This window comes from Urtica dioica, chromosome 9, assembly GCF_054948205.1.
Source record: "Urtica dioica subsp. dioica isolate 48M chromosome 9, U.dioica_male_clone48M_v1_H2, whole genome shotgun sequence".
NCBI classification, from domain to species: Eukaryota; Viridiplantae; Streptophyta; class Magnoliopsida; order Rosales; family Urticaceae; genus Urtica; species Urtica dioica.
Genome location: NC_142764.1, coordinates 19521233 through 19549019, shown reverse-complemented (window position 1 = coordinate 19549019; position 27787 = coordinate 19521233). Strand labels below are relative to the sequence as shown.

Below are 27787 nucleotides of genomic sequence, written 5' to 3'. Positions count from 1 at the left end.
AATTACCTTCCTTGCAACAAAAAAAAAATTCATACCAACAAAAAATTAGCAAAACACTGCCAAAAAACCGGCCAAAGCAGGGTAATTATTTAACATAGAATGTAATTAACTTATAGATTTTAATTTGTCCGTAATTTTGATGAAAACACTGCCACTAATCATCCCCTATGATAAATTTTTATGCCACTTTCATGTTTAAAAAAAATGTTATTGAACATAGAAGTCTACGGCTCAAAAAATAGGATATCCGCGTCCAAATCCATCTTACTTGATTTTCACAGATCACACGTCATAGCAAAAAAAAATATTTACCGAATTGAGTGGCTCTATTACTGTAAACAAATATCTCACAGATATATAGCTAATGGTCACCAATATACCAGCTAACATAACAATTAATCACGGACGCACATGGAATCTCTGCTTGGCGTGAATAACACCAGATTAGCAGTACTTGTACGTCCACTTGGGAAACGGGGATGTGTATTAACAGATATATTACAATCAATCCCTTTTCTAATAACTGGAATTATCAACCCATTGAAAACAGCCAATTGCCACAAAAAGCAAAAGGGATTAAATTAAACAAAACAAGGAGGGACAAAAAATGAAATAGCCTAGTACTCTACTACAACTAGAAATAAATATTATGCCTACATATTAGTATGCCTATACTTTTGCCTCTCTCCCCCAACAACTCTTTCCTAATATTTAACCTTAAACTTACCTCACCTTGGTTTTCCCAGCAGTGTGACTAAAAGTGTAACGAATCCGCGCTTTATCCGGATTTCGATCAATCAGGCGGGACGAGGGAGAAGAAAGCGGCCATTTAGTAATCAATCAGAATTCAGAAGAGACCCAAATGAACCAAAAATCGAGAATCACAGTGGCCGTGACACCGTTAGTCCTTGAGCGAATCCGTTTGTCACTTTCTGCTGCGATTTCTTCTTGAAGTTATTCATGCTACAGTGCGGACATATGTACTCGAGCCCGTCTGTTTTTGCATAATCCTGTGTTCCAAACAAGAAACCGTTGAGCCCAAAAGCACTTAAAAAATAAAGGTTACAGAGATAACCACAAGGTACATATGTATACCTTAAAAGCACCAAGACCCTGTCTTCTGTCACAGCCAAAATGGGCCCACTCGCCACATATCCCACAGTTTACCCAATCCCCGGCTGCGCTACTGAGTACCGGAAAAAATGTATCGCATAATTGACTCTCTTCTTTTGTATAGAAAATTAATTTATGATAAAAAAAAAAAAAAAAAATAGTAGAGAATGAGAACCTGTGACAGAGTAAGCAGCATTCTCCATCTACATCGTCGTGAGCTAGTTCATACTCCAGAAGATATGTTTCATAGTGTCTTTTCAATGTATTTCCAACGCCCTGAAGAACAGAAAAGACTCAGGATTCGGCTGGATAATTGAGTAAGAAAGCGCACAAAATTGGGCAAGTGTTAAGTGGAATTGAGAGCGAAGAAGCGTACTGTCATTCTATTGGTCATAGTGTAGTTGCGCATCTTAGAGAAGATCTGTCCCTTCCAGTTTATGCCATTGCCGACGTGAAAACCGCCTCTTGTGACCACCTGAAATCAAAACCAACACTAGAGTTATTTCCCAAAAAAAAAAAAAAAATTACGAATTGTCGACAAAAGTAAGACCCAGATTAATGATCAAAAGCTCACCTCTTTATATAAATTATAGAGGTCAAGACGCTTTCCATTGAGTATGGCATCTGGGAACTCGGCGATCCCGCTTTGAGGAATTAGGCGGGTATGTCCTCTTAGCATCAAAAACTGCATAACGTCCTTCAAAAACTCTCCCTGCATGGGAAAAAATTGTCAAATTGGAAAACAATTATAGAAACAAATATACCATAGTTGTATAGTTCTATGGATTATTATCAAAATATAACAATATCATCCCCCTAAGGACTAACCTCTGAACAAGCATGTATTGAGCTTCGACCACAACCATGTTTCTTCAAAGGCAAGGGATTCAAGGAAATAATCTGTTTAGCCTGTGACGAGCTCGAAAAAGACTTGCGTTGCGTGGCAGGGGTTAATCCTACGATACTGAGCTTCGTGGGAGGAGCGATTGGGAGGTTAGCTTTGGCTTGGACTCCGTCGAGCCCATCGGCCTCGGAAATCCTAGAAAACAGTGTCATCTTAGGGCGCCGAACGTGAGGGATCGGCCTCAGAGCCGCGACCTTCAGTCTCTGCCTTGCTGGCAGTAATGGCGTTCGGACACCGTTGCTCGGCCCTTTATCCTTATCCACTTCGCCTACTCCGAAAATGGACTTACTTGTCAGCGATCTCTTTCTGCTCGGAGCTGGTGGTCTCAGCCAAGTGGGAGCGTTGCCGATGATCGGGTCACTGGAAATTCCGTTCCTTTCGCTTGAACAAAAGAAAAGGAGACGATCGGCGTCTTCTTTCTCGAAAGAGGCGACTGGTATTCCCTGAATGCTGGCAATTCCAAGCGCGACTAAACTGTGATAAGAAACATCCGGAGCTAGCTGTCTCAAGACCTGAATTTGCAGCAAGAACAAGAACGTTAATACATCACTAAACGAAAAACAAAGGTACAAAAATAAAACAACCCAAAGAAAGAAAGAAAAAAAAAGAAAAAAAGTTCCTCTTCTCTTCCTAGGAAAGAGCGATGTTAAGTGCTTACTAAACAAACAAAAAAATGTTTCGAGACTTTGGTAATCAGAATTGCGAATTTGAATAATATCAAGAGCTCCGGGTATTTCGAGAGACCCGTGACTCTCCTAATACAATCCCAATCTTATGTCCGATGTCTCTCTGCTAATATCTCCCGTCAAAGATTGATACATCTAAATAATCTATTTACCCCTCTTACTATCTACCAATTATTACAACTACCTCACCTTTAAAATCATATCAATATTGAAACACCTTCTTGTAAGGTCTGTTTGCTTGAAATAAAAATAAAATAAATAGATAACTAAACACTCACCTAAAAAGCACATAAAATACTTGTCCACTCACAAAAGTAACACTAAGAAGCATCTATAGAGAGAGAGAGAGAGAGAGAGAGAGAGAGAGAGAGAGAGAGAGAGAGCCATGGTAATAACCTGTGAAGCCCAAGCGGGAACCTTCATGCAAACTTCAAACACTGTCGCTCCACAAGCAATGGAAGCAGATTTTCTAGGTTCAGCCAAAGCGATTTTGTTGGTCTCGCCATCTTGGAGCGAACGTACTAGTTGGCTATTTTCAATGATTTCATGCTTTATGTGATTTTCCAGGAGCTGACGACAAACAAACGATTGCGATTAAGAGACGGATTGCTTGCTTCCACTATGACAAGTGTTCCACGTAAAATGCTTAAGGATAATTACCTGATCGTCGAAGCATGTTTGTGCGCTACCAGACAAGAGAATTGAGATATGTGTACAACTACAAGTCGTCAAATCGCATCTCATGGTCACGACACCGCGTGAAAATGTCCCCACTTGAAGAGGTGGAGGAGGAGCACTGACAATGTTTTTCAATGTTACCATTAATAGACACTCAAAAGTAATAATAATTCTCGAGAAGGAACAAAAAAAATACACTCTAAAATTGTAAAAGAAGATAGCAGTGATATAATATACAATACCTGAACTTGCCATGAAGCCGACCACCACGTAGCTGAACAATAAAATAATAAATAAATAAATCATAATAGAGAACAGCAAACAAAATAGGAATACAAAATCAAATAATTATCAAACTAGCCATGTATAGAACCATGAGTAACTAAGTTCAACCAATGTAAACAAGTATAGAACCATACTTCAATATTCAAGAGCGCATTGAGTCCATCTTCCAGAGTTTCTAATACGCTTTCGTCCTGAAAATAATTTTATTAAAAATGAAGAGCATTCTCCCATATATAGAAATATATTCGTACAAAATCGGCCAGTCAGTATTAAAAAAAATAAAACGGATAATAGATAGTTTACCAATGTGCACGGTAATCCACAGACTAGAAACCTCAGCTTCACATCATCGTCGTGTATTTTTATGGCTGGGAGCGTTTCCATTGAACCGCCATCTTCGTCTTCCTCTACATCCAATGTGGGAGGATCAACGCTGATCTTTAAAGGCTCGCCAAGAAGACACGGCTCGCCGCCGAACTTGTTGCTCTTGGAAGGAAGGACTCGGTTGTTTCGTACGCAGTACAGTCTAAAGGACGCGTATGCAAGTTGGAACGCGTCCCATGTATGAGTTGATGAACTGCATTTTCCGTAAACGAAGCACGCGTGAGATGGGAATTCAAGGGCTTACGACGATGGAGAAAGTTATTTCCATGGCTTCATGCAGAGTAAGCGATAGTAGAAAGAAAAAAACATTCTGTACCTCTTTACGACTGAGAGTAAAGATTGGCGAAAGTGGGAAGCGGCCTGGAGAGAAAACGAGTGCTTCCAAAATATTACATAAGGAATTCCCTGCAATGGAAAACACCCCTAAACCAATAAGTCGAGATCTAAAGGAATCTATTTTCTTCAAATAAAAATTTATTTTGTGTATGGGCATGTTAGCTTATATGTTGAAATGGCCACAGGGTTTCGCATATAACCAATGGTAATATAGACTGCGTCAGAAAAATTACCACTGCTTTAAGCTCTTCCGCTAATTCCTCCCCGTTTGCTATTTCCAAATAAACCTACATCAAGAGATGTAATGAACATCACAAAGCTCATGCCGATTAAGCAAGATATCGAGAGGAAAAAAAAAACATTTTTTAAGCTGAGAACAGCTTTCAGTTCATCTACAATTATCATGAGCCGATTAAGCCAGATTAGCAACTATTGACTAGTAGTATCTTCATACAGTTGTAGGCAATGTAGTAGTGTTGAAGAGCTCGGAAACAGCTTCGGGGCTCGAAAGGTCAAAGTCTCCCCAAACAAGACTTCCAATTTCGTCATTCTCGAGCTGCTCTCCTTGCAAGTACACGAGATTCGGCTTGAACGACTCAGTCACTCTGCGGAACTCCTCTTTACTCGGGCTGCTCAGAGTCTGAACCTGCATTTCGAGCAACAATCAACTCTCAAGTCCCAACTCAACAAAAAGCCACAAAGTAGTTGTTAACAAGTCGGGTCTACTTTCTATTTTTACCTCCAAACGCCCTGAAGAGGTCAACTCAAGAAAGGGATACACGGGCCGATCATCATCGAGCACATCCTTTTTGCGGTTCGACTCTGAGAGTTTCCCACAAGTGACTACTAAAAGAGTACAAGTTTGCTTTGAACTTCCCTGAGAGTGAAACATCTAAGCTCTACCCAAATGCCCAGAAGAATTTCCACCGCCCAAAACTTTAAGTACTTCCTACTTTTGCCCCCAGAAGTTTGTAATTTCCTCAGATAACCACTAATGTCCTGAAAGACATCAAATTTCCTCTGAAGTGACGCCAAGTATGTCAATTTTTAAGCTTCCATTGATGATCGAGAAGAGAGAGCAAGAAATTACAGATCAAATTTCGCCAGAGACCCAGAAAATGTGAAATCTGACGAGGGACAACAACTTAAGATCTTATCTCTCTTCCCCAAAATAAAAACCCCCAAATTTCTCAAATTCACCGAATCAACATTCCAAAATCATCCAAACCCTAAAAAGAAAAAACAACCGAGAAATTCAACGACCCGAGAGACACAGCAAATGCTTTGAGCGAAAGAGGGGAAAAAAGAATAGTAGACCTAGATGAGGAATCAAAGAAGCTTCAAAAAGCACCCGATTTCTTAGGAAACCAAGAAAAAATATAAATACCAAAAAATGAAAGAGAAAAAACGAGCAAGTTCGTACCTTCCAATAATGATTATCACGAACGAACAAGCACGCAAATAGAAGAGTAAAGTATATCAGACACACCAAACCCTAGCCCTTAATTATCAAAAAAATCCTTTTTCCAAACAAACAAAAAAGAAAGAAAGAAAAGAAAAATCCGTATATTGAAAGAAAAAAAAAAGAATCTAACTTCTCAAAATAAGAATTATAAATTATATCACTTCTCTTTCCAACACTTATCCGAAATAATAACAAACACACATACACACACAAACACGGAAAAATCAAAATTCCCACAGTCACTCAAATTAAATAAAATTTAATTTTAACATAAATGAGGTGTCAGGAAATATATAAAAATTTACACATTAGATTGCTTTCATAGTGTTCAACGAAAGAGCCTCGCAGAGGTCAAACATGTTGCAAAAAGAAGAATTTTGAACAGAAACATTATAAAAATGTATTTATAAGAATGAAAAGGTAAAACATTACTGATTGGTGACAGACAAACGATTTGAATGGTCTTTCGAGAGACTGGTATATAATAATACGGCTCATAATAATAACACCAAAAACAAAATCCTTCTCTTTCATTTTTCTATTTTCTTTTTCTTTTTCTTTTTCTTTCTTATGAATTGAATTGAGCTAAACTAAAAAACCCAAACCCAATTCCAAAAACCCATGCAAGACTCAGAGATCGCTTCGGTTCTCGTGCGCGTTTTCAGATACCATCAATCGATTAAAGTATTTCTCTTTCTCGTTTCCTTTTCGTGGTTCGTTCGTCTGTTCATTCGTTCATTCATAACCCAGTTTTTTTTTCCGTTTCAAAGCTCAGAACTTTTTTTTTTTTAACTATTTGCTTCGTAGGCCAAAGCAAAGAGTCGAAAGTTCTGAAGTTCGCATTCTCGTGTTATGCGATTCGATTGAATTTGTGTAATGACAAAAACGAAACCATTACAGAGAGAAAATCTTTGAAGTCCACAAATTTGTGTTTTTTTTTTTCCTGGGCGTATTTACTTTTTATGTTAGTTGAGCTCTTAGGCCATCTCCAACCGATCACTCTATTTCTCACTCTATTTCTCACTCTATTTTTCTGTAAACAGTGATTTCTCTCCAACCGAACTCTATTTTCCACTCTATTTTTCACTCTATTTTTTCCTCCTTTATTTCCTATTTATACTTATACCCCTATATTTTTTTTTATTATTACTAATTAGATAATTTAGAAGAATTATGATAATGAGTAAAATATTACTCTATAAATTAATTATAATTATAAATATAAATACATATTAAATAAAATAAAATTTTATTTAATAAAAATCACAACACAAAAAATAAAATACAACACAATACAATTAAAATAAAAAAAAATTACAACACAACTCAATTAAAATAAAGTAAAACAAACTACAACACAACAAATAAAAGTAACTTTAACACAAACAATTATGATTCGGAATTAGAATACTCTTCCCACAAGTGCTCAATCAATGCATTCCGAAGTGCGATGTGTGCATCTTTATCTCTTATTTGTCTATAACGATTAACGAATTGCTCAAATCTTGTGCCATCATCCCCCACCATTTCAACATTCGCTGGTGGTGTTTCTCTCGCAACTCCTATTGGAGCACTAAGATCTCGTTCATCTTCAATTATCATGTTATGCATAATTATGCATGCAGTCATTATATCTTGTAAGACGTCTTTTCTCCAAAATCGTGTCGGTCCCGCAACAATTTCAAATCGTTGTTGGAGAACCCCGAATGCACGTTCTACGTCTTTTCTGCACGCTTCTTGCTTCATTGCAAAATACTTTTTTTTTTTGCCACGTGGCTCTCGGATAGTTTGCACGATGGTTGACCATTTTGGATATATACTATCAGCCAAATAGTAACCCATATTATACTCTATTCCTTGTATGACATAATGGGCAGGAGGAGCGATACCTTGAGTGAGATTGGAAAATAAATGGGAAGAATCTAACACATTGATATCATTATTGCTCCCTGGCATACCAAAATAAGCATGCCATATCCAAAGATCATAATCTGCTACAGCTTCAAGTATAATAGTAGGCTTTCCGCCGCGACCCGTGTATTGGCCGGTCCATCCAGTGGGACAATTTTTCCATTTCCAGTGCATACAATCTAAACTTCCTAACATTCCTGGAAAACCACGTTGTTGACCAACATGCAGAAGTCTAGCAATATCATTGGTTGTTGGTGATCTTAAATATTGCTCAGAAAATACCTCAACGATTGCCCGACAAAACTTCTTCATGCTTTCAATCGCCGTTGACTCTCCTATTTTGACGTACTCGTCTGTGGCATCTGCCGGAACACCGTATGCCAACATCCGAAATGCAGCTGTTATCTTTTGAAGGGGTGACAAACCAAGTTTGCCGGCGCGATCCACCCGTTGCTCGAAGTAGTTGTCATGACCTTGAACAGCATCCTTTATGCGGAGGAATAATGAGCGAGACATCCGATATCTCCGACGGAACATGGCTTCATCATACATCGGGGTTTCTGAAAAGTAATCATTGAATAGTCGACGGTCTGCACTCAGTCGATCACGGTTGATGAAAGCACGTCCTGGCACTGAGCCTCCCGCTCTCATGTCTACTTGGCTGGAATGTTGACGGATAAGCTCTGTAATCAAGATATTGTTGTTGATGATAGCACGAGTTATGGCCTCCTCCTCTTCATCCAAACTAGTAATGAAATCGTCATCCGAGCTTGAAGACGACGAGGACAAATTAGTATTCATTTTGGGAGATAAAATGAGAGAACGTGTATTATATTCAGAATAGAATGAGTGTGTGTATTAAAACTCATGATAGAATTGGTATTTTATAGAGAAAAAGTTAATGATAGAGGGAATCTTGTAAGTGAGTAGTCAAATCGTGTCAGAAGGAGTTGAGAAACGTGAGAATCTTGTAAGTGAGTAGTCAAATCGCGTCAGAAGGAGTTGAGAAACGTGAGAATCTTGTAAGTGAGTAGTCAAATCGCGTCAGAAGGAGTTGAGAAACGTGAGAATCTTGTAAGTGAGTAGTCAAATCGCGTCAGAACGAGTTGAGAAACGTGAGAATCTTGTAAGTGAGTAGTCAAATCGCGTCAGAACGAGTTGAGAAACGTGAGAATCTTGTAAGTGAGTAGTCAAATCGCGTCAGAACGAGTTGAGAAACGTGAGAATCTTGCTATAAATATTGCCTTCATAAGTTGTAATTTCACCACATCACCCACCTTACTAAAAAAATGTCTAGAACTTCTAATTACTCTCGAGATGAAGACAAACTCCTTTGTAGGGTTTACATGGAGATTTCGCAAGACCCAATCATCGGTATATACCAATCATCCGATCAGTTTTGGTCTCGTGTTGCGGAAGCTTACAACAACGACAAAAGTCCGGATTCAGAGATGCGTTCGACGCGATCAATCCAGTGTCGTATTCAAGTGATTGAGAAAGCTACAAGGAAGATGCATGCATGCATTCGACAAATTGAGAATAGACACCCAAGTGGTGCTTCAACTGAAGATATTGTGAGTATTATAGTTTATTATTTTCTCACGATTAGATTTTTACTTAACCATTGTTTTATCAACTTTCAGATGGATCAAGCTAAAGTATTGCTTTCACAAGATGAAAAATTCAAGAAAGGTTGGAAGTTTGATCATGTGTGGAACATTATTAAGAATTTTGAAAAATTCCAAGATGGAGCCTCAAGTGCAAGACAAACATCTCGAGGTTCATCTTGCCCACAAGAGTCAGAAAATCCAACTCCTGAATCTGCTAGACATCCATCTCCTCCTGAGCGGCCGATTGGGGTGAAGAAAGCCAAATTAAAAAAAAAAGTGGATGATGGAATAATGTCTAGAATTAGTGGTATTGAGGAAGGAAATAAAGAACTTCTTGAGCAATTGAAGAAGACAAGTGTTATCAGGGAACGCCACTTGGAATTGAAAGAAATCAAGGAAGAAAATAAAATATTGTTCCGAGATTTAAGTTCAATACCAGATCCACAGGTTCGGGCATATGTTCAAGCCGAACAAGCGAAAATTATGCAAAAGAGGCTTGAACAACAACAATCCCATGCACCACCTCCGACTTCTGATTCATATTCTCAATATTTTACCGGTCTCGGGGGATCCGGCACCAATCTTCCAGAATATTAGTTTATCTATTGTTATTTTATTTTGTTGCATTGTGTTTTTAATGTCTTTTGAGTTTTCTTGTTGTTTTTTTTTAATTGCTAATGTAATTGTGTTTGGTATTAGTTTATTATGACCGTTTTAATATTATAATTTTCTTGCAATGTGCAAATATCATTGTTGTATTTTAAAATATTGTTGTCTTTTAAATTATGCAAAATAATAAATTTTATATAAATTAAATAATTTTAGGGGTAAATATTAAGTAATTATATACAATTTGGGCATTTGGGTAAATTTTAAAACCTAAAAGAGAAAAAAAAAAAAAAAAAAAAAAAATTTGGCGTTTAAACAGTGCAGCGCTACAAATAGCGCTGCACTGTAGGGAAAAAACTTCCCACGCTATATTAGCGTGGGTTATGGCGCTCGAGTGGAGCACCAACGCTATATTAGCGTGTGTTTTGGCGCTCCACTGGAGAAGGCCTTATTACTCTCCTACATTAATCTAGGGTTAGAAACTTAGTATTAGTATCTACAAAGTACAACCATAATACATGAGCTTAAAATGAAAGATTTTTTTTTTTAGAAAAAAAAATGAAAGCTTTTTTTTTTTTACTACTTTCATGGGAATTGTGACACGTGTATAATTCATACGTCCTTTCTTTTTGCTTGGAATATAATTCATGGGAGTCCTCACAAGCAGAAAAACATATTTGAGCAAAGATTGACCAACATTAGCTATGCTCACAAGATTAAACACTTGCTACAAGCTAAAAGCTAGGGGTATAATGGGAATGGGTAAAATGGCTTTTTCATGTGTGATACTGATATCAAATCGATATAACTAACTTTTTTTATTTTTAAAGTAAAATCAAACTAAATTAAACCAAATAAAAATAATCGAATTTGTTTGAGTTGATTTCTTCAGATTATTTGGATCAACACATAACTTTATAAGATCTATATATATTATCTAATACGCTATGTTAAATAAAACTAAAATTTTGCTTATCCTTAAAAATCACATATTAAAATAAAATTACAGATTAATGAGCATTGTTTAGTTGAATTGATCTACATTAATTTAATTTTTTAAAAAATAGATTTTGTTGTACTTTCCACTTTAACTAATAATTCATATAAAATAGTTGTAATTGAAAAAAAATCAAGATAAGCGTCAAAAACTAAACCAATCCGAAAGCCTTTCTTGGGCATTAGAACCAGAAGCTATCGGAATTTTTGGTTCCAATCCCTTCATTTCTACCACCGGAAGTCATGTTCCGAGGCTAGTAGCGGTAACTGAAGAAGTCATTATGTGGGACAAGCGATATAGAAGTGGGAACCACAAAATTCAATTCAAGGCTTTTGATTCCTACCGTTGGAATTATAGGATTTTTTGTTTCTTAACTTTAAATCATAGTCATTCAAAATCGTATCATTGGAGCAATAGAAGGCTGAAAAAAAAGTGTATGTTTTTTAACGTTTGAGCTAAAAAATATGCAATAAATTTACACTATCTTCCCTTTTTTAATCACACGCTATAAATACATACCATTAAGTTACATTTTTCACAACAAAAAACATTCTACTCTCTCCCATTCTCTACAAATATTCTCTACACAATATTATCAATATTCTTTAATTTATATTAGCATTTTGTCAAAATATATCAGATTCTCTCTTTCTATCTGTATATATAAGGTCTCTAGTTGTGTGGACATATGTTCACACAGCATCACCACTTGAATTGAGATTATTATATTTCAATAAATACTTGTTGAGCTTTAAGAAGTGGTATGGACATTTTTGCAACTGCTTAGTATTTTATATTGCTTATTTTAAGTCTTTGATCTCTCTCTCTCTCTCTCTCTCTCTCTCTCTCTCTATCTCTCTCTCTCTCTCTCTCTCTCTCTCTCCCCTAGGTTCCTTCTTCCTCTTGACTGGTTTCCTATCTTGTTGCACATGCGACATTCCCATGCGCATTTCTACCGCTAGTATCTTGCTCATAATCACTTGTTTCTCCACCAACATCAGTTGAATGAATTGTAGACCGTCTCAATCTTTGCCAAAAGTAGCAGTGTCATCTCAATTGCACTTGTGCTACTTCGGTGAGTTGATGTTAAGCTGTCTTCTTTGAGTCCTCGCATGCTCAGAAAGAGTACACCATCTTGGTATATTCTTGTCTCTCCCCATATCTCACCAACTGTTTTTCAGTGTCGGATCTTTCAACATCTCGTGGCCGCACTATCATAAGTCTTGGAAATGAAGGTTCTTGTATTCAGCGTCTAATGGAATAATTATATGTGTATTTTGTTAATGGTGTGCTATATTATTTACTATTGGTAGTTTTTCCTTTTCGTGTGAGTTTTTTTTTTTTTTTCTAGTCATTTAAAACTTCTTTTCAGGTTTATATATACTTATTTCCTTTGAGTAACTACTTAAGCAAAAGTGCCAAAACGTACAAATGAATACCTTGGGTTGTTAACCAACCCCAAGTTCAAGAACATTGAATGGATAACTTGAGGTGGTGGTCCTTTTATTAGAATTGATAAGACACTAACTGGTTGGTGTTTACTTGAATGGTGAATTTTGATGTCCATTTTAAGATCATATGAGTTTTACTTTGTATTCGAGATAGAGAAATGCCTCGAAAACTCTCAAGTTGGTAAGCCATGTACAAGGTCCCAATGGTTCTGATGTGGCGCACTTTTTTTTTTGAAAAATGATATGAAATAGCCAATTCAAACTATGACTTTTGCAAAATAGCCATAGTTTCATTAGGTATACCAAAATAGCCAATTGAGAGTACTGCAACTTTTAATCCTGCCTCGATTAATTTTAATCCAGCCTTAATAAAGCTTACATTATGTCTTTAAAGTTCGTTGGGATTAAATTTAATCCAGCCTAGATTAATCTTAATTACTTGGGCTAGTTTGCTTATAGTTGGCAAACTATGGCTATTTTGCAAAAGTTTAAGTTCTATTTGGCTATATAGCCGCTTGACCCTTTTTTTTTTGGACTAGTTTGCTTAGGTTTTGTTAGTATATGTTCTCCTTAGTAAAATCTACAAGAATTCGATTCAACAAATAAAATCTCTAAAACATGTATTAACGAAGGGATTAACTACTCTATCCATCCACAATCTATTTATGAGAGGTTAAGATTGACAAGCACATTAATTTACTACCTAAACATTATATGTGTATACATATGTTATATCATTGTTTTTAAAACGGAGACCCCAGAAGAAGAAAAAAAAAACACGGAAAAAGATAATGAGTTAGGCCTGTTGAGGTCTATAAGTAGCGCCAAATCTCAAACTAGGCCAACAAATCCGACCTGAAAAGCGTAAAACTCACACTAAGACTAGATGGGTAAGGAATAGCCAATCCAAGACTAGCAAACCAAAGACTAGTCAGGCCATGATCACCCGACCTAAGACCAACCAGTCCAAGACTAATTGGTTGGGAATTAGCCGGTTTAAGACCAATTATTAAAATGTCTCGCATCGATTGGGTACTTGAGCAATATGCTCCTTATAAGTGTTTGGTATCCCTCCACTCTTGAGCTAGGTTTTGAGTGTGAGTTAGGCTCACACTTCTAATACCAATTGACTAATAAAGATTATTCCACGACTAGCTAACGTAAAACTAGTTCGGTGAGCCAACCTCGAGGAGAAGGCATGGATTGGTCCAGGTAACAAGTCGGCTCCCCAACAAGGAATGAGTAGGCCCTACGGGAAAAAACAGGAGTCAGCCCATTGGTCGGTCCCTCTACGGTACCTTCATAGCTCATTTCATTTTTGTTTTAATCAAGCGACGGAGGACCGGAGACCTGTTTTCTGTCAAGGAGGAGGACGACGAGCTCGTTGAAACTCCTTATTAGTACATGCGGGGTTAAAATTTGTTTGTGAAATTATCACGTGTATTCTTGAGTGTTGATCCAAAAATAATATTAATACACTTTGTGTGTAGAGTTATCCGATAGAAATTCGAATAATTTAAAAAAAAAATGGCTGTTAAATTTAAAAACCGGACGTATATGTCGCTCGTGTTTGTTTCGTTATGTGAAATTTGAAGAATTTCCTAACTTAATTTTGGCAATCTCATAGGTTGAGGTCATTTTGAAGATATATGGAATTTTCAGCCTAAATACAGTGTTCGGTACATTAGGATTTCTCTAGGGATCAATCCATTTGGTCAAAACTGTCCCACAACTCAACGCATGAAAGGCCTTCAACAAATCGCTTGTATGTGCATTTTATACACGTAGCTATTTTCCCCGACGAATATACAAAAAATAGCAGTAATCATATTTAAAACTAAAATTCTTAGCTATTCGAAAATTTGATCGAAAAAGGAAACTTGAGTTACTAATTGCGCTATAGCACAAATTAAAGATTATAGTGTTAAAATTCTAATATTGAATCACTTTGAAGTTCAAAATACCCATAATTATATCCTTAATTTAGAATCTCTAATTAATTGAATACTTTTATATTTCAAACAAAAAAAAATATTAATAAATACATTATTAATTTTGAAATCTTATTAATTCTCCATTTTTTAAAAAAAAGGAACAGTTCATTTTTTAATTAATGACATTTTTAGTCCATGAACTATGTCGTGTGTAACAACTTGGTCCTTCGGCGAAAAAAGCTGTAGCATCGATACCTGGTGAATGTGAGAAAATCACGTTTGATCCTTCTGTCAAATTTATTGTCTATTTAGACAGAAATATGCTGACGTGGCTTGATCGACTAGGGAGTTACCGTTTTGCCCCTGTTTTAATGGTTTCGTCTTCTTTTATGGTCGTGTAATCCCAAATCGAGAAAATCAAATCCCTTGATAAAACCTAAAATCCCAAATCGTGTAATTCCATAATCGAGAAGAAATGAACAAATTTCTTCATAACTGGGCTTGAAGACAAACCGCGACAAGCTTGGAGCGTCATGGAATCCTCTCTGTCTTCTTCGTCAAGGAAATCTCGCGTAGAGGTCGATGGGTCGAGTGAGCGGCGACGACCTCCGGCGTGTTTCTGCAGCGCTACTGGGGTCGAACGCACGTCGTAGACGACTGAAAACCCGGGTCGAAGATTTTATGGATGCCCCGGGTATAAGGTGAGGTTTTCAATTTAGGGATTTTCAATTTTTTTTTCTTTCTTTCTGTGTTTGTGAAATTGCCGACTCTAAATATTTTCAAAATTACCAGCATAAAACAGAGCCAGACTGTGGATTTCATGAATGACTAGACCCTCCATTGTGATGCAGGTTTTGTGATGTTGTCTTTGGTTTAGTAAGGGATGAAGTTGTTTTGTAACTGATAATGAACGTGTAATGTTGTCTGGTATTCTTGATTCAAATGCTCAAGTAATGTCGGTTGATTTATTTCTCAGTTTTAGTAAGTGATATTTTCAGTTGATTTAATCTATCAATTCTTGGTACAGATTCTTGGAAAAAATTATCGTTAAATTAAAGTACATAATCAACAGACAAAATAAGCTATGAAACAACATAATTTAGAGTCAATAAGATGTCAATCTGTTTTAATCATTCATAAACCAACCAAGTACATACACCATTCATAAACCAAAAGTACAATCTGTTTTAACCAAGTACATAAACCATTCATAAACATCAGTTCATCAATTCATCAAAAGAAACCAAAAGAAACATTAATACAGACATAAACCATTAATAAACATCGGTTCATCAAAAGAAACCATCTACTTGAATAAACCTCGCGGCCTCATGAGATCCTGTCTTATGTTGTGACTCCTAAATCTCGGGTTTCTCTGTACAATAAAAAGATACATGGAATGAGAACAAAAAAAAAATTAAGAATATCAACATTCAGTAGTACCCTCACCCTCAATGGCTGTGTAGCTTGAATCGAAGGCTGTGATGGTGGTGGTTGAGGTTGAGAAGGCTGTGATGGTGGTGGCTGAGCTTGAGAAGGCTGTGATGGTGGTGGCTGAGCTTGAGAAGGCTGTGATGGTGGTGGCTGAGCTTGAGAAGGCTGTGATGATGGTGGTTGTGATGCTCTTTCATGCCTCTGTGAAATTGATTACAGAAATGCACGTAGTCAATACTAAATCATATTGAATTCAAGTATTATAGCCATTACAGAAATTAATGTACCCTTGATTCTTCTTCTCGCCTGAAACATGTTTTCACATTATGGCCCTCTTTCCCACATTTTGAGCACCGTGACATGATATATTTTCTTGTCATCTTTGTACCTCGCTTTGGAACTACCTCGTCATGAGAGATTCGCCTAAGATTCTTTGGTCTTCCGGGTTTGGCTCGGTCCGGTGGCATGGACATATGGGTCTTTCTTGTTCGTGGCCATTGTTCTAGGGGATTAATAGGACATATCCCTTGAACATATGTTTGTTCATAACAAGGCTTCTTGTACCACATTGACACATATTTCAAAGGATCATCGTGTTTGTGCCAAATGCAGCTTATAGCATGAGCACACGGTATTCCTACAAAAAATAACTGTTAATCATGTGTTGAACCAAGTCATGAATATGAGTAAGATATATGAGTCGATTAATACGTGAAAGATTCCATCTGTTACATGAGCATGAGTGGCGTGCTAAATTCACTGCGTACATTGACCCGTACATGTTCGAGACTTGGTAATCGGATCCTCCGGCCCAATATGGTATGTTCTGTGCACTAAGGACCTTATTGTTCTCCAATATCTTGTAAATCCGAGGCCCAATTTCTCCATTCCACTTATCTCCAGCCAATCTCTGTTTGGTGAACCTTTGGAGTAGATACATTTGAATCCGCTCTAACATCGACAAAATTGGTTTCTGTCGAGCCATTAGCACTGATCTAGTCCCATTGAAACTCTCACACAGATTATTGAGTAAGATGTCGCACTTTGGTCCTGGCCGGAAATGGCTCCTTGCCCACTGCTGCTCCATCAACTTGAATGTCCTCCTCGCTCAACTCGAACCCTAACTCAGCCTCACCGGGTTGTTTGTAGCTTCTTCATCTGTGTCTATACCGCTCATCTCATCATCATTAACCTCATTGTTAGCGTCAACCTCAAGCGTTGGCTGTTCTTCTTCCACGGTAGGTATTAGCTCATCACCGGCACGTAATAGCTCCTCATTCTCAGTCATGTCAAGTGGGTGAGAACATAACAATTGTACCTCCCACTGTGTCTTCAATATCTCAGCCATATCTTCAATTTCTTTGTGCATTCAATTTGAATATTTTGGGGAAAATGTATCGAATAGGTTCCATTTAATTGGTTGAAATATAAAATTACTTAACTACCCTAGTCGATCAAGCCACGTCAGCATATTTCTGTCTAAATAGACGATAAATTTGACAGAGTGATCAAATGTGATTTTCTCACATTCACCAGATATCGATGCTACAGCTTTTTTCGCCGAAGGACCAAATTGTTACACACGACATAGTTCAGGGACTAAAAATGTCATTAATTCTTCATTTTTATGCATCTCCCGCCAAGATTTTTTTTTTTTTTTCTAAATGTATTTGGAGTTATATGTTCGTGTTTTTAGAGTTGAAGAAGATTCATTCTTCTAACTTTGTAAAATAACAAGAATATGGGAGAGAATGGAGAAAGCTAGAGAAAATAATGACCTTCTTGCCCAGAATAAAAAAAGATTTTTTTTTTCTTTCTAAAGAATAAGATTTTGAAACGAAGGATATATACTTGACAATATATATTGTTGCTTTTCTATGTCTGAAGTTTTTTATGTCCGGGTTCTTGGTGTTGGAGATTCACTCTTAACTTAGAAAAATAACAAGAATATTGGAGAGATATTTAAGAGATTTGTAACTAAATAGGCTACTTTAAACATGTGATTTTGGATCTATGTTTGACAATTTTTAGGGATATAGCCAACTGACTTATGTGGCAATAATTAAGGTCTGATTTGTCCTTATTTATTAACAAATTCGTCATTTTCTCTCTCCTATTTTTTTTCAAATAATTTTTTTTGCATCAAAACTTCAAAAATTCGTATCTTTCTCATACGAACTCGAAATTGAGTGATTTCAGATCCTATAAATTTGTGACGTCGAGATCTTCAAAAATAGACTCATTGTGTTTGATGAAAAATTATATTTATGTCGATAATTTCAAAAAATTTCAGTTATTTCCATATTTAAGGTAGTAACGTGATTTTTCTACATCTATGATATTAAACATAATTTTTCATCAAACACAAGATCTATTTTTGAAGATCGCGGCATCACAAATCCGTAGGATTTGGAATCACTCAATTTCGAATTCATATGAGATAGATATGATTTTTTGAAGTTTTTATGTAAAAAAAAAGTAGGAAAAAATAGAAGAGAGAAAATGACGAATTTGTTAATAACTAAGGGCAAATCATACCTTAATTATTGCCACATAAACCTGTTGGATATTTTCCTAAAAATTGTGAAACGTAGGCTAAAAACAAAATTAATAGTTTCATTTTGGCTATTTTGCTACACTGCCCAATATTTAAGCTAGAGAAAATGAACTTCTTGACCGAGAATGAATATATATATATATATAGTCGTATATAACATAACATATTATTATATATATAAAGGAGAATTGGTTTTTACTGTCCATAGACTCAATTTACTGTTATGTCTACAGTATCTTTTTTTTGCACAAATTCCTTAAATACTCATTTTAAGTTTTAAAAAAGTACATAAATACCACTTAATGTTATACCTTTAAAGTTGCAAAAATTACAGAGTTGCCACTTTAAAGAAAATTCCAGACTCAACCGTTTAAAGGAAAATTCCAGAACAAACTCTAAAGATCGAAAATTCCAAAAACGACTCTATAAATTGAAAATTCCATAAACGACTAAAACAAAAATTAACATACATTTAAAGTTGCAAAAATTACAGAGTTGCCACTTTAAAGAAAATTCCAGACTCAGTCATTTAAAGGAAAATTCCAGAAATAACTCTAAAGACCGAAAATTCTATAAACAACTCTAAAACCTGAAAATTTCATAAACGACTAAAACGAAAATTTTGGTTTTTATTTTTTTATTTTTATAGGCTGCAATTGGTTCATAATAAAAAGCCCTGTTTTTGTTTTTAGAAAAAACTAAACTACTTATCTGGTGTTTGACAAAACTGTTTTTACAAAAAACTTCAAAAGCGATTTTAGATTTTGTACATGAGATGGAAAAACTAGAATTCTTAGCTTTTAGAAAAAGTATTTTTAAGTTTGGTATAGAAATTACTGTAATATCCTCGTACAAAATATTATTCACACATATATATATATATATATATGTATATGAATAAGTATATTAATAATTATTATTTAATTATTAAGAACATGTCTATTTTAGTCTTTTTACTATAATATATTTATTTTACCAAACGCTAAATCAGTTTTTGTTATCTGCAACAACTGTTTTATAAACAGTTTACCAAACAACTTGTCAGTTTAAAAAAAAAACAGTTCTAAAAGCACTTTTTTTTAAAACAAAGTTATGCCAAAGGGGGCCTATATCTATGATATGTTTCTAAATACAACTTGATTTTTTATGTTATTTTTCGTTTTGATATTTTGATCATGATTTGACAATATAGTAATTTTATTATGACAAAAAAATAATAATTATATATATTATGTTTTTTTTTTCACGGCAACGCGCGACTATATTGCTTTTATATATATATATATATATATATATATATATATTTATCAAAATTATATGCTTTTCAAATTTCAACATTATAGTCGTATTATAACATAAGATATTTAAATATATATATATATATATATATATATATATATATATATATATATACACACATATATATAGTGTTTAGAAACTCAAATTTCTCGTAAAAAAATTACTAAGATATGTATGACTAGCTCTCACTCCTTTGAGGACTTGCATATAATTACAAAATTGTATAGCATTGTCACATATATACACTTTATAATTCATCATTAATTTATAACAATGTTTTAAATATGTTCTTGTTTCTCACTCAAAGCAAAAACACACCACTTTTACAAGTTAGTCTCACAAATTTCTCCCACAAAACTTGACTTTTTCTATGAGGAGCGTCACGATCTTGCACAGATTGGTCTCTCCATTTTTTTCCCAATTTCTTAATTCTCTATTTCGGATGCGTTTTAAATAACTAAAAACAATTTAGTAAATTATATTACGATTTTTTTTTTTTTTTTTTTTTTTTTTATGGATACTGCAGTATATTATGTGATGTTTATATATATCAAAAAGATTAATGAGTATTGAGTAATAGAAATATGAATGATAAAGATGAAAATATATACTATTAATATAATCTCAAACTACTAATAATATATACATACTCGTCTTTTTTTTTTTTTTTTTTAATAATATACATACTCGTCTTTAATGGCTTTTAACGCTCGATGAAGCAATATCCACTAAGATAGCTGACTCACAATTCTTGTTTAAAAAGGGGCATAAAATAAATATAATTAATACAATAGCTAACGCTGTATGATATAATATGACTATATATGTCTATATATATATATATATATTATCAGGTAGATATGTTACATGATCTGATCGACGGTCTAAATTTGATTCCTGTTGAATATATTAATACAAAACATGCGCTCTAAGAATCAGACAAACTGCTAAAAGAAGATAATGCCCCAGTTAAATAACATTATCTCCATGCATGTATATGTACATATACGATGTCTACATATTATCTACAACTTTGGATCCAACAGTACCCATATGATTTATGATGTTTACCACGATTTGAGAGAGAGTATATATGTACATACATATATATATATATATATATATATATATATGTATTCTTACATATATATATATATATATATATATATATATATATTCTTTAGAGAGCGCATCGTTTAGTAATACAAGATAAAAGATAATAAAGCATTAGCTGTTTTTTTTTTTTTTTACTATTTTCGGTTCATACATTATATACTTAGATTACAAAAAAAAATTATTTAAACTTCAAATAATGAAGACAAATCGCACGCTATTTTAGAGGATTAATAAACCCACATTCTCACGTAAGAAGTGGATGTTTTACTCTTATTTTAATGGAAAGTTCCGTGCAATTATCAAAGCATAAACGGTTAGAAGTAATTACAGTATAGTTTATATTTAATTTGAAGTACTCTACCCTAATTTCCTTATATATGTTTGATTAAAAGTAAATAACAAGATTGAAGATTGATTGCATTTGATTTCTTTTATTTCCCGAAAATTCAGATATATGAAAACTGTCATAATTTTAGTACGTAGTTATAGCATATGATATGAAGAATATCAAAATTGCATAAACGAAGTTGAGTTAAGTAAAATTTCATATTATGTGTAATTTTTTATATCAAACTAATTTTATATTATGTGATTAATTTGAGGGGGGGTTTGAGCCCCATCGGCCTACTGTAACTCCGTTACTGACCCTCGCTTGCATGTTTACCTTCAAAGAAGATACTATTTTATAAGTGCTCACACGATTGAGTAATCTCTATAATATGATATTTTTCTTTTGCAAGTTTCCTTCAAATTTCTTGTTAAATCGAGCAATATTTTAAGCACATCTAAATTTCTCATTATTGAACTTAATTGGGAAAATTAGTAGCAAGATTTAAACTTAACCGAGGACAAGAATCCAATTTGACTGGACCATTTCCACATGCAGGTCCCACGAGAATTATTGCAAAAATAAAAAATAAAATAAAATAAAATAAAAGATTTAACTAGCATATATCCAGCATGATATGCCATTCCCATTCTATCCTTTTGTTTTGTTTCGAAACATATCTAAATTATTTGTTAAATTTTCAATTAAGTTTTTATAATAGTGTTCATATGTTTTGTCAGATACTGCGACAATACTCCTGAATTAAAAAGAAATAGACAATGGAACCTTTTTTTCTTGAGCATTAAAAGGTAGCAAAATATCTGCTAGCTTTTAGTTTTAGCCAAAACCATTAGTTTACAGTCAGCATCGATCCACAGATTTTTTTTTATGTATACCCCACCAATGAATATAATAACGACAAAGTAATACTGAACTAAAAAAAATCTACAATACAAGCAATGATCTGTGAAACACTCTGAAAAAAAAATATATCTTATTATTAAGATTTTAGATAGTACACCATCTACTTTATGCAAAAATAAGAACATAACTTCTATTTTGAGGGGGGGGGGGGAAATTAATAAATAAATAAAAAAACATGATTAGAAGATGAAAATAGCTCGATTATGAGTATTTCTTGGATGCTGACTGTTATTATTATTATTATTATTTCTATTATTCATGTAAGTCTTTCTGCTGTGAATTAAATCCTCCAAGATTGACCGAGTCTCACTGGTTCTTGAGTTGCAAGAGCTCCTATAAGCCGCCACCATTTTCTTCGTCGAAGCTTCCAATTCTCTCTTCTCGTCCAGATCTATTTGCCTGTTCCGACACTCCTTGCTACAAAATCCTATATCCCCTCTGAGATATCACATATATACATGTGTATCAGCTTGATATATATGTGTGATAGATCATAATTAAGTGTTTAATTAGATATATATATATAAATATGTATACCTGTACATGTAGATCTCTTTGTCCAGAGTTAGTCCTCTGTTGCAGAGATTGCATTTCTTGAGGAAGCAAGAACTCTCGAGCACCGCGACTTTCTTCGCGGCCGATCTCGATCTGACCGCTGATTTCAACACAACATTACTGCTGTTGGAATTATCAAACTGTTTTTGGTGGTCTCTTGATGAGGATGATATCTGAGCTACAATTCTCAACCCAACTTGATGATTCATTGTTGCCGTTGATGGTCTGATTTTGCTTTTCCTCTCATGTCTACATGAGATTCTCTGCTTCTTATGTTCATGGTGAACATCTTCCATTTTTTTTTTTTTTTTTTTTTTTGTAGATGTGTATGTAGTAGAGAAAAGGGAAAAATGAAGGTATATTGTGAAGTTATGGAGTGAGTGATATTTATAAACCCACCTACTTTATCTCCAAATAATGAAAAGAGACTTCAAAGTCATTAACATCCACAAATTTTCTTTTAATATATTAAGGCACGTTTTACTTTTGCTTTTGGTTTTTTTATGACATATTCCCTTTCAGTCATATTTAATCAGATAATGGTTCTAAGCAAGGTTTCAAATCTAGCGGATATCTAACTATATTTAGGCGAGGTCTAGTCTTTTTCACACTCTCGGTACAATATCTATAATATCTCTTCTAGGTTTATAAAATTTTGCGATAAGTATATGAGATATCGAAGAAAATCTCACCAAGTGGTTAAAAAAATTAAGCGTTGAAAAAACTAAAAATCGATAGTCAATGCCAATTTGTTTCTTCAAAATTTGATATTTTTTCTACACTGATTTTCGTTTCTTTGAGAATCATCAACGAACCTGTCTCAAACTAATGTCAAATTACGAGAGGGAGCTACGATTTCCGGGAAGCTAAGATATATATAATTATTTTGATACATACACATGTAATTATTTTTTATTATATATTTTAAAAAATATTCGTCGATATCTCCGTCGGTATTCGATCTCTCGATAAATTTATTATAAGTAAATTGGTAGCAGTATTTCAAAGAACTATAAAATCTTCATCGATTTCTCTCTCGGTAATCGGTATCTCAATAAAATTGGACTATCGGTATGTGATCGGTAATAGTATGTGAATCCTTGGTTCTAAGAAACTTCTAAGTTCTTCTAACATGGTGTTATGCTCTTTTTTAAAAATTATATTTTTACCGCGTTTTCGCATGTTTTTTTTTTGTGGTTAACACATCATATGGGACAAATGTAACAGTAAAAGTGCTTGGACATTATTATGTCATTTAGGTCCCACCATCAGCACTAGTCTGGCCGGTATAGGAAACGTGGTATTCATGATAGAAAAGAATGGTCGCTCCTCTGAATTATTATAGATGTTACTATATTTTATATATTATAGTTATATAAAATTTCTTGTCATGGAGTAGCTAGCTGGCACTCAATAATACTATATAGTTTATCATTGTTTTTTAGATGAATATTGTTGTTTTTGTATTGTATTTACCACATGCGTTGCATCCAAAGATATTTAAATAATAAAAGTAAAAAGAACTGGGAATTTTGCAAAGTTGTTAAAGATACGAATTTTGCAAATGTTGTGTGGACGGCAAATGGTATTAGACAATTGATTAATTTTGAGTGCAACAAAATGTCAAAAAATAAGATAGCTATATGGCTGTGTACTCGAAAGCTTGGGTCCGGGAATGTTGATTACAGTTATGTGAAATGTACTTTTTTTAACTTACACGCAGTTAAACAAAAGATTAAAACAACACTTGGAATCATGCTTTGATTATTCAGAACTAGACTTTGAGTTGAGGAGGGGCACGGAAGAAAAAAAAATTATTCAGGGGGCAAAAAGAAAAAAACTACAAATTTTTTTACCAAATTGCAAAACATATTATAAGTAATTTAAAATAAATTTGAAGCAGGCATATACCTCTCAATTTGTTATTAGTATTTTAAAAATCGACAGCTTCTCAATTTATTATAAACAATATCAATCAGTTTGCTTCATATGGAATTCAAAAAAAAAAAAAAAAAAAAAAAAAAACCTTTCACACCCAACCGAGTGCAAGCTTATATTAAAGATTGTTTGCCTTGGTAGACATTTGATAAGGGTGTAAGTAAGCCTGAGTATTTGGAAGGAAAATCATTTTCACATCTGTTTTGCACAGAATTCCGTAGTTTGACTGAAAAGAAAACGCCCGCGTTTGATTGAAATCAATGGAAGCGGAGTGAACATTTCTGTACTTTTCCACTGATTTTCGTTGATCAACCGCAATGAATAATTCTTTCCATGCATTGTCACCGGAAGAAAATTCCATAGCTCTAAACGGACCGGAAGGAAAGAAATTCCGCCCCATTTCTGTACCACATGCCCAGAGTTAGGTGTAACTGTAAAGGTGGGCAAATTAACGGTTAACCGATTAACTGTCTAAAATGGTTAAATGCTTAACCGGTTAACGGTCTAAGTTGTTTAACCACAACTTAAAATGCAAGTGTAAATCTATTATTTATAAATGGTTGGTTAACCTCGGTGCATTTTAACCGGATAAAATGTCGGTTAATTGGTTAATTTTAACCTAATAAAATGTCCATCTTGTAAGTAATGAGCCCTCAATGGGAATTAGATGCGATATGGCTTTTTGCTAAAGAAGTGAAGGCAATGCCAAAGACAGTGACTTTTAGAATCCTGATTGGCCATATTTCTCTTGCACAAAAGAATTTCAAGAAAGAATAATTAATTGGTTAGCCATGGGAATGTGGTTCTCTTGATTTCTGCAGAATAACCAATTCATGGCACATTCTCACAAAGGCAAAGTAAGCACTTCAAACAGCATTCTTTTTATTTAGCAGGCGTATAAATAAGAATAATATATATATATATATATATATATATATATATATATGTGTGTGTGTGTGTGTGTGTATATGTAACACACACGCAGCCAAGGACGATGATGGGGGGCTGTTCTCTTTCTTAATAATAAACTTTTATTATTTCCTGAAATATTTTTTTAAGATATATAATTATAATTTATTTAGTGATTCAAACCACTATTTTATAGATATATAACTCTTATAAAACCATGTAAAACCTATTGTTATCTCTTTTCTTCAAAATATTAAGCAGTATGGATTAATTTTAAATTATATTTATCACTGCACATTATCTAAAAACCACTTAGTCGGTGCACCTAGCTACGCGCTCGCTGAATAATTAGTACAAAATCACTTAGTCCTGTGGTTGTGTTAGCATAAATCGTAATTAAAAAAAAACTATATATATTTTCCTGCTAAATAAATAAAAAAAAAAGATAATGATATTACATTCATGCTCTATATTATATTTTATATCATACAGATTATACACGTTATAAATATAAATTCCGAAACCTAATTTTCCGCAAAGAGGATTCCAACACAGCTCAAAAAATTTAGATTCTGCCATCGTGATGGATCGATAACTAATCTCAGATAATGACCTAATTATCGTGTGACTTAAATAAGGAGTATTAATATTCTTTCACTATATATCATGAAATTACATAAAAAGCCTATATGTATATCCATGTCCTGATATATAGTATATACATAGGCTTTCATTTCATACGGCTTCTCATCCATATGTGAATATAGCACTCATCCACTGTTCGTTCAAATCATGGCAAAGCAGCTTTCAATGATCAACCCCTTTCTTCTCTTATTCAGGTAAACTTACTTCTCTCTTTTTCTTTTCTTGCTCTTCAAGAAAGAACTAGTGTACTAGTACTTAATATGGCTATATTATGTATATAGGCGATCACTTGGAGGAAAAGCCGAGAAAGTGGCGGCGGTGACGACCATGAAAGAGGCAAGTGCCAGCGTGGCAGAAGAGAAGAAGAAGAAGAGGTCAGAGGATCGTGACGAGTTTTGGATGAGAGACCCGAAAACCGGAAACTGGGTACCGGAGAGTCGGGTCGGTCATTATGAGGCTGATGAGGTAGAGCAGCGAGAGAAGCTTCTTCCAAAGAACAATCTAGCTTAGGGCTTCAATCTAAATTGGCCAAACTTTGGTTGTATAATAATACTTGTTGCTCTTATTAATAAGATTCTGATCATTCTGTATATGTGTTGGACCAAATTGATCAGATAAGAAAACTCGACACCTATCTAATTTGGCTTTTTCCTTTATATGTATATATTATATTATTCCCTCCTTCATTTGTAGATCGTAAGGATTTCCTTTAGCTAGGGGAAAAAAGCTGTACTAAATTATCAACTAAATGTTATGTCAATATTTGTAGAAAAATATAACGGATTAAGCCACTTGAAACGCTAGCGTTACTATTTAGCCAATGTTTCAAATATAACTAAATCGTATTAAAGTTAATTTTTATTATATTTTGGATAATGGTATATCGTTAATTTCTGTTAAGAGTTACTTTATAAAATTAAAAAAAAATGTTAGCTATTTATCAAAATTGAAGTTTCTACATATAGCTACATAACCCAGCTATGCTTACAAATTAACAAATAAATGAAATCAACAGCTAAGCACCGATGCACTCAAAATTCAAATAATATTTCTGCTGCGGTATGGTGTAGCGCTCCGTACGATTAATTAGTAAATTATTAGCAAAAAAAAATAACAAATGTACTTTTAATTGTGGAAGGAAGGCAAGAATATTGACATAATAATATTCTTCATGGAAATTGCATATAGTAGTATTTTTTAAACTAATCGTAAAAATAGTGTTGTACCTTCTTGAGTTATAGGTAGTGCTTTTTTGGTTGAACTCATGGTAAATCTTCTCACGAGTTCCATGAAGAAGTGCCAAGCCACATGGTCCCATAGATGACCGTTGAACACCTTGGGATCGTACACCTTCTTCATGTAAGTAAAGTTGGGGACCTTATAACATTTTTCTATGCAGAACCGGCTCAACTAAATCGGGGGCCATGTGCAAGAAGAAAAATAAAATAAAAATAAAAATAACATATTAATATATATAAAAAAAATTCTATTTTTCCATATGAAAGTAATTTTTTTTTTTGTCTTTTGGCCTTTTTTATCTTATTAATTTGAAATCATTTATTTATTTTAGTTTGAATATGGTAAAATTATTTAAAACAATGATTATTAAGAGAATTTTTTTTTTGGAAAATAAGGTATTCTGATAATAGAAAAATATATTATTAGAAAAAGAATGAAAATTGATATATTGTATTTTAAAAAAATAAGAGAACTACTGTA

General features: G+C 34.1%; 4 protein-coding genes across 8 annotated transcripts; 2 read left to right on the top strand and 2 right to left on the bottom strand.

Annotated features, from left to right (window-relative positions):
* Nucleotides 1-307: 307 nt before the first annotated feature.
* Nucleotides 308-6322, bottom strand: LOC149385575 (ARID/BRIGHT DNA-binding domain-containing protein). 5 transcript variants are annotated; one of them, XM_089625523.1, is made up of 17 exons: nt 5810-6238; nt 5477-5615; nt 5126-5385; nt 4841-5032; nt 4620-4673; nt 4367-4455; nt 3970-4243; nt 3801-3857; nt 3624-3655; nt 3364-3499; nt 3100-3273; nt 1942-2529; nt 1688-1825; nt 1490-1588; nt 1289-1389; nt 1096-1186; nt 308-1010 (listed from the first exon to the last, which is right to left on the bottom strand). In XM_089625523.1, exons 3-17 carry the CDS (start codon nt 5276-5278, stop codon nt 882-884), a joined length of 2307 nt encoding a protein of 768 aa, XP_089481649.1. In that variant the 5' UTR covers nt 5279-5385; nt 5477-5615; nt 5810-6238; the 3' UTR covers nt 308-881. The 5 variants fall into 5 exon arrangements, with proteins under 5 accessions (XP_089481649.1, XP_089481647.1, XP_089481646.1 ...); XM_089625521.1 differs by lacking the exon at nt 5810-6238 and adding an exon at nt 6284-6322 and having other exon boundaries at nt 5126-5615; XM_089625520.1 differs by having other exon boundaries at nt 5126-5615.
* Nucleotides 6323-8902: 2580 nt separating this feature from the next.
* On the top strand, nt 8903-10028 carry LOC149385574 (uncharacterized). Its single transcript, XM_089627252.1, has 2 exons — nt 8903-9336; nt 9406-10028. Exons 1-2 carry the CDS (start codon nt 9052-9054, stop codon nt 9967-9969), a joined length of 849 nt encoding a protein of 282 aa, XP_089483378.1. The 5' UTR covers nt 8903-9051; the 3' UTR covers nt 9970-10028.
* A 12016-nt stretch (nt 10029-22044) lies between these two features.
* Nucleotides 22045-22964, bottom strand: LOC149385573 (FCS-Like Zinc finger 17-like). The gene is made up of 2 exons (XM_089626686.1): nt 22559-22964; nt 22045-22459 (listed from the first exon to the last, which is right to left on the bottom strand). Exons 1-2 carry the CDS (start codon nt 22870-22872, stop codon nt 22201-22203), a joined length of 573 nt encoding a protein of 190 aa, XP_089482812.1. The 5' UTR covers nt 22873-22964; the 3' UTR covers nt 22045-22200.
* A 3015-nt stretch (nt 22965-25979) lies between these two features.
* LOC149385572 (uncharacterized) lies at nt 25980-26884 on the top strand. The gene is made up of 2 exons (XM_089627225.1): nt 25980-26262; nt 26350-26884. Exons 1-2 carry the CDS (start codon nt 26216-26218, stop codon nt 26576-26578), a joined length of 276 nt encoding a protein of 91 aa, XP_089483351.1. The 5' UTR covers nt 25980-26215; the 3' UTR covers nt 26579-26884.
* Nucleotides 26885-27787: the final 903 nt, after the last annotated feature.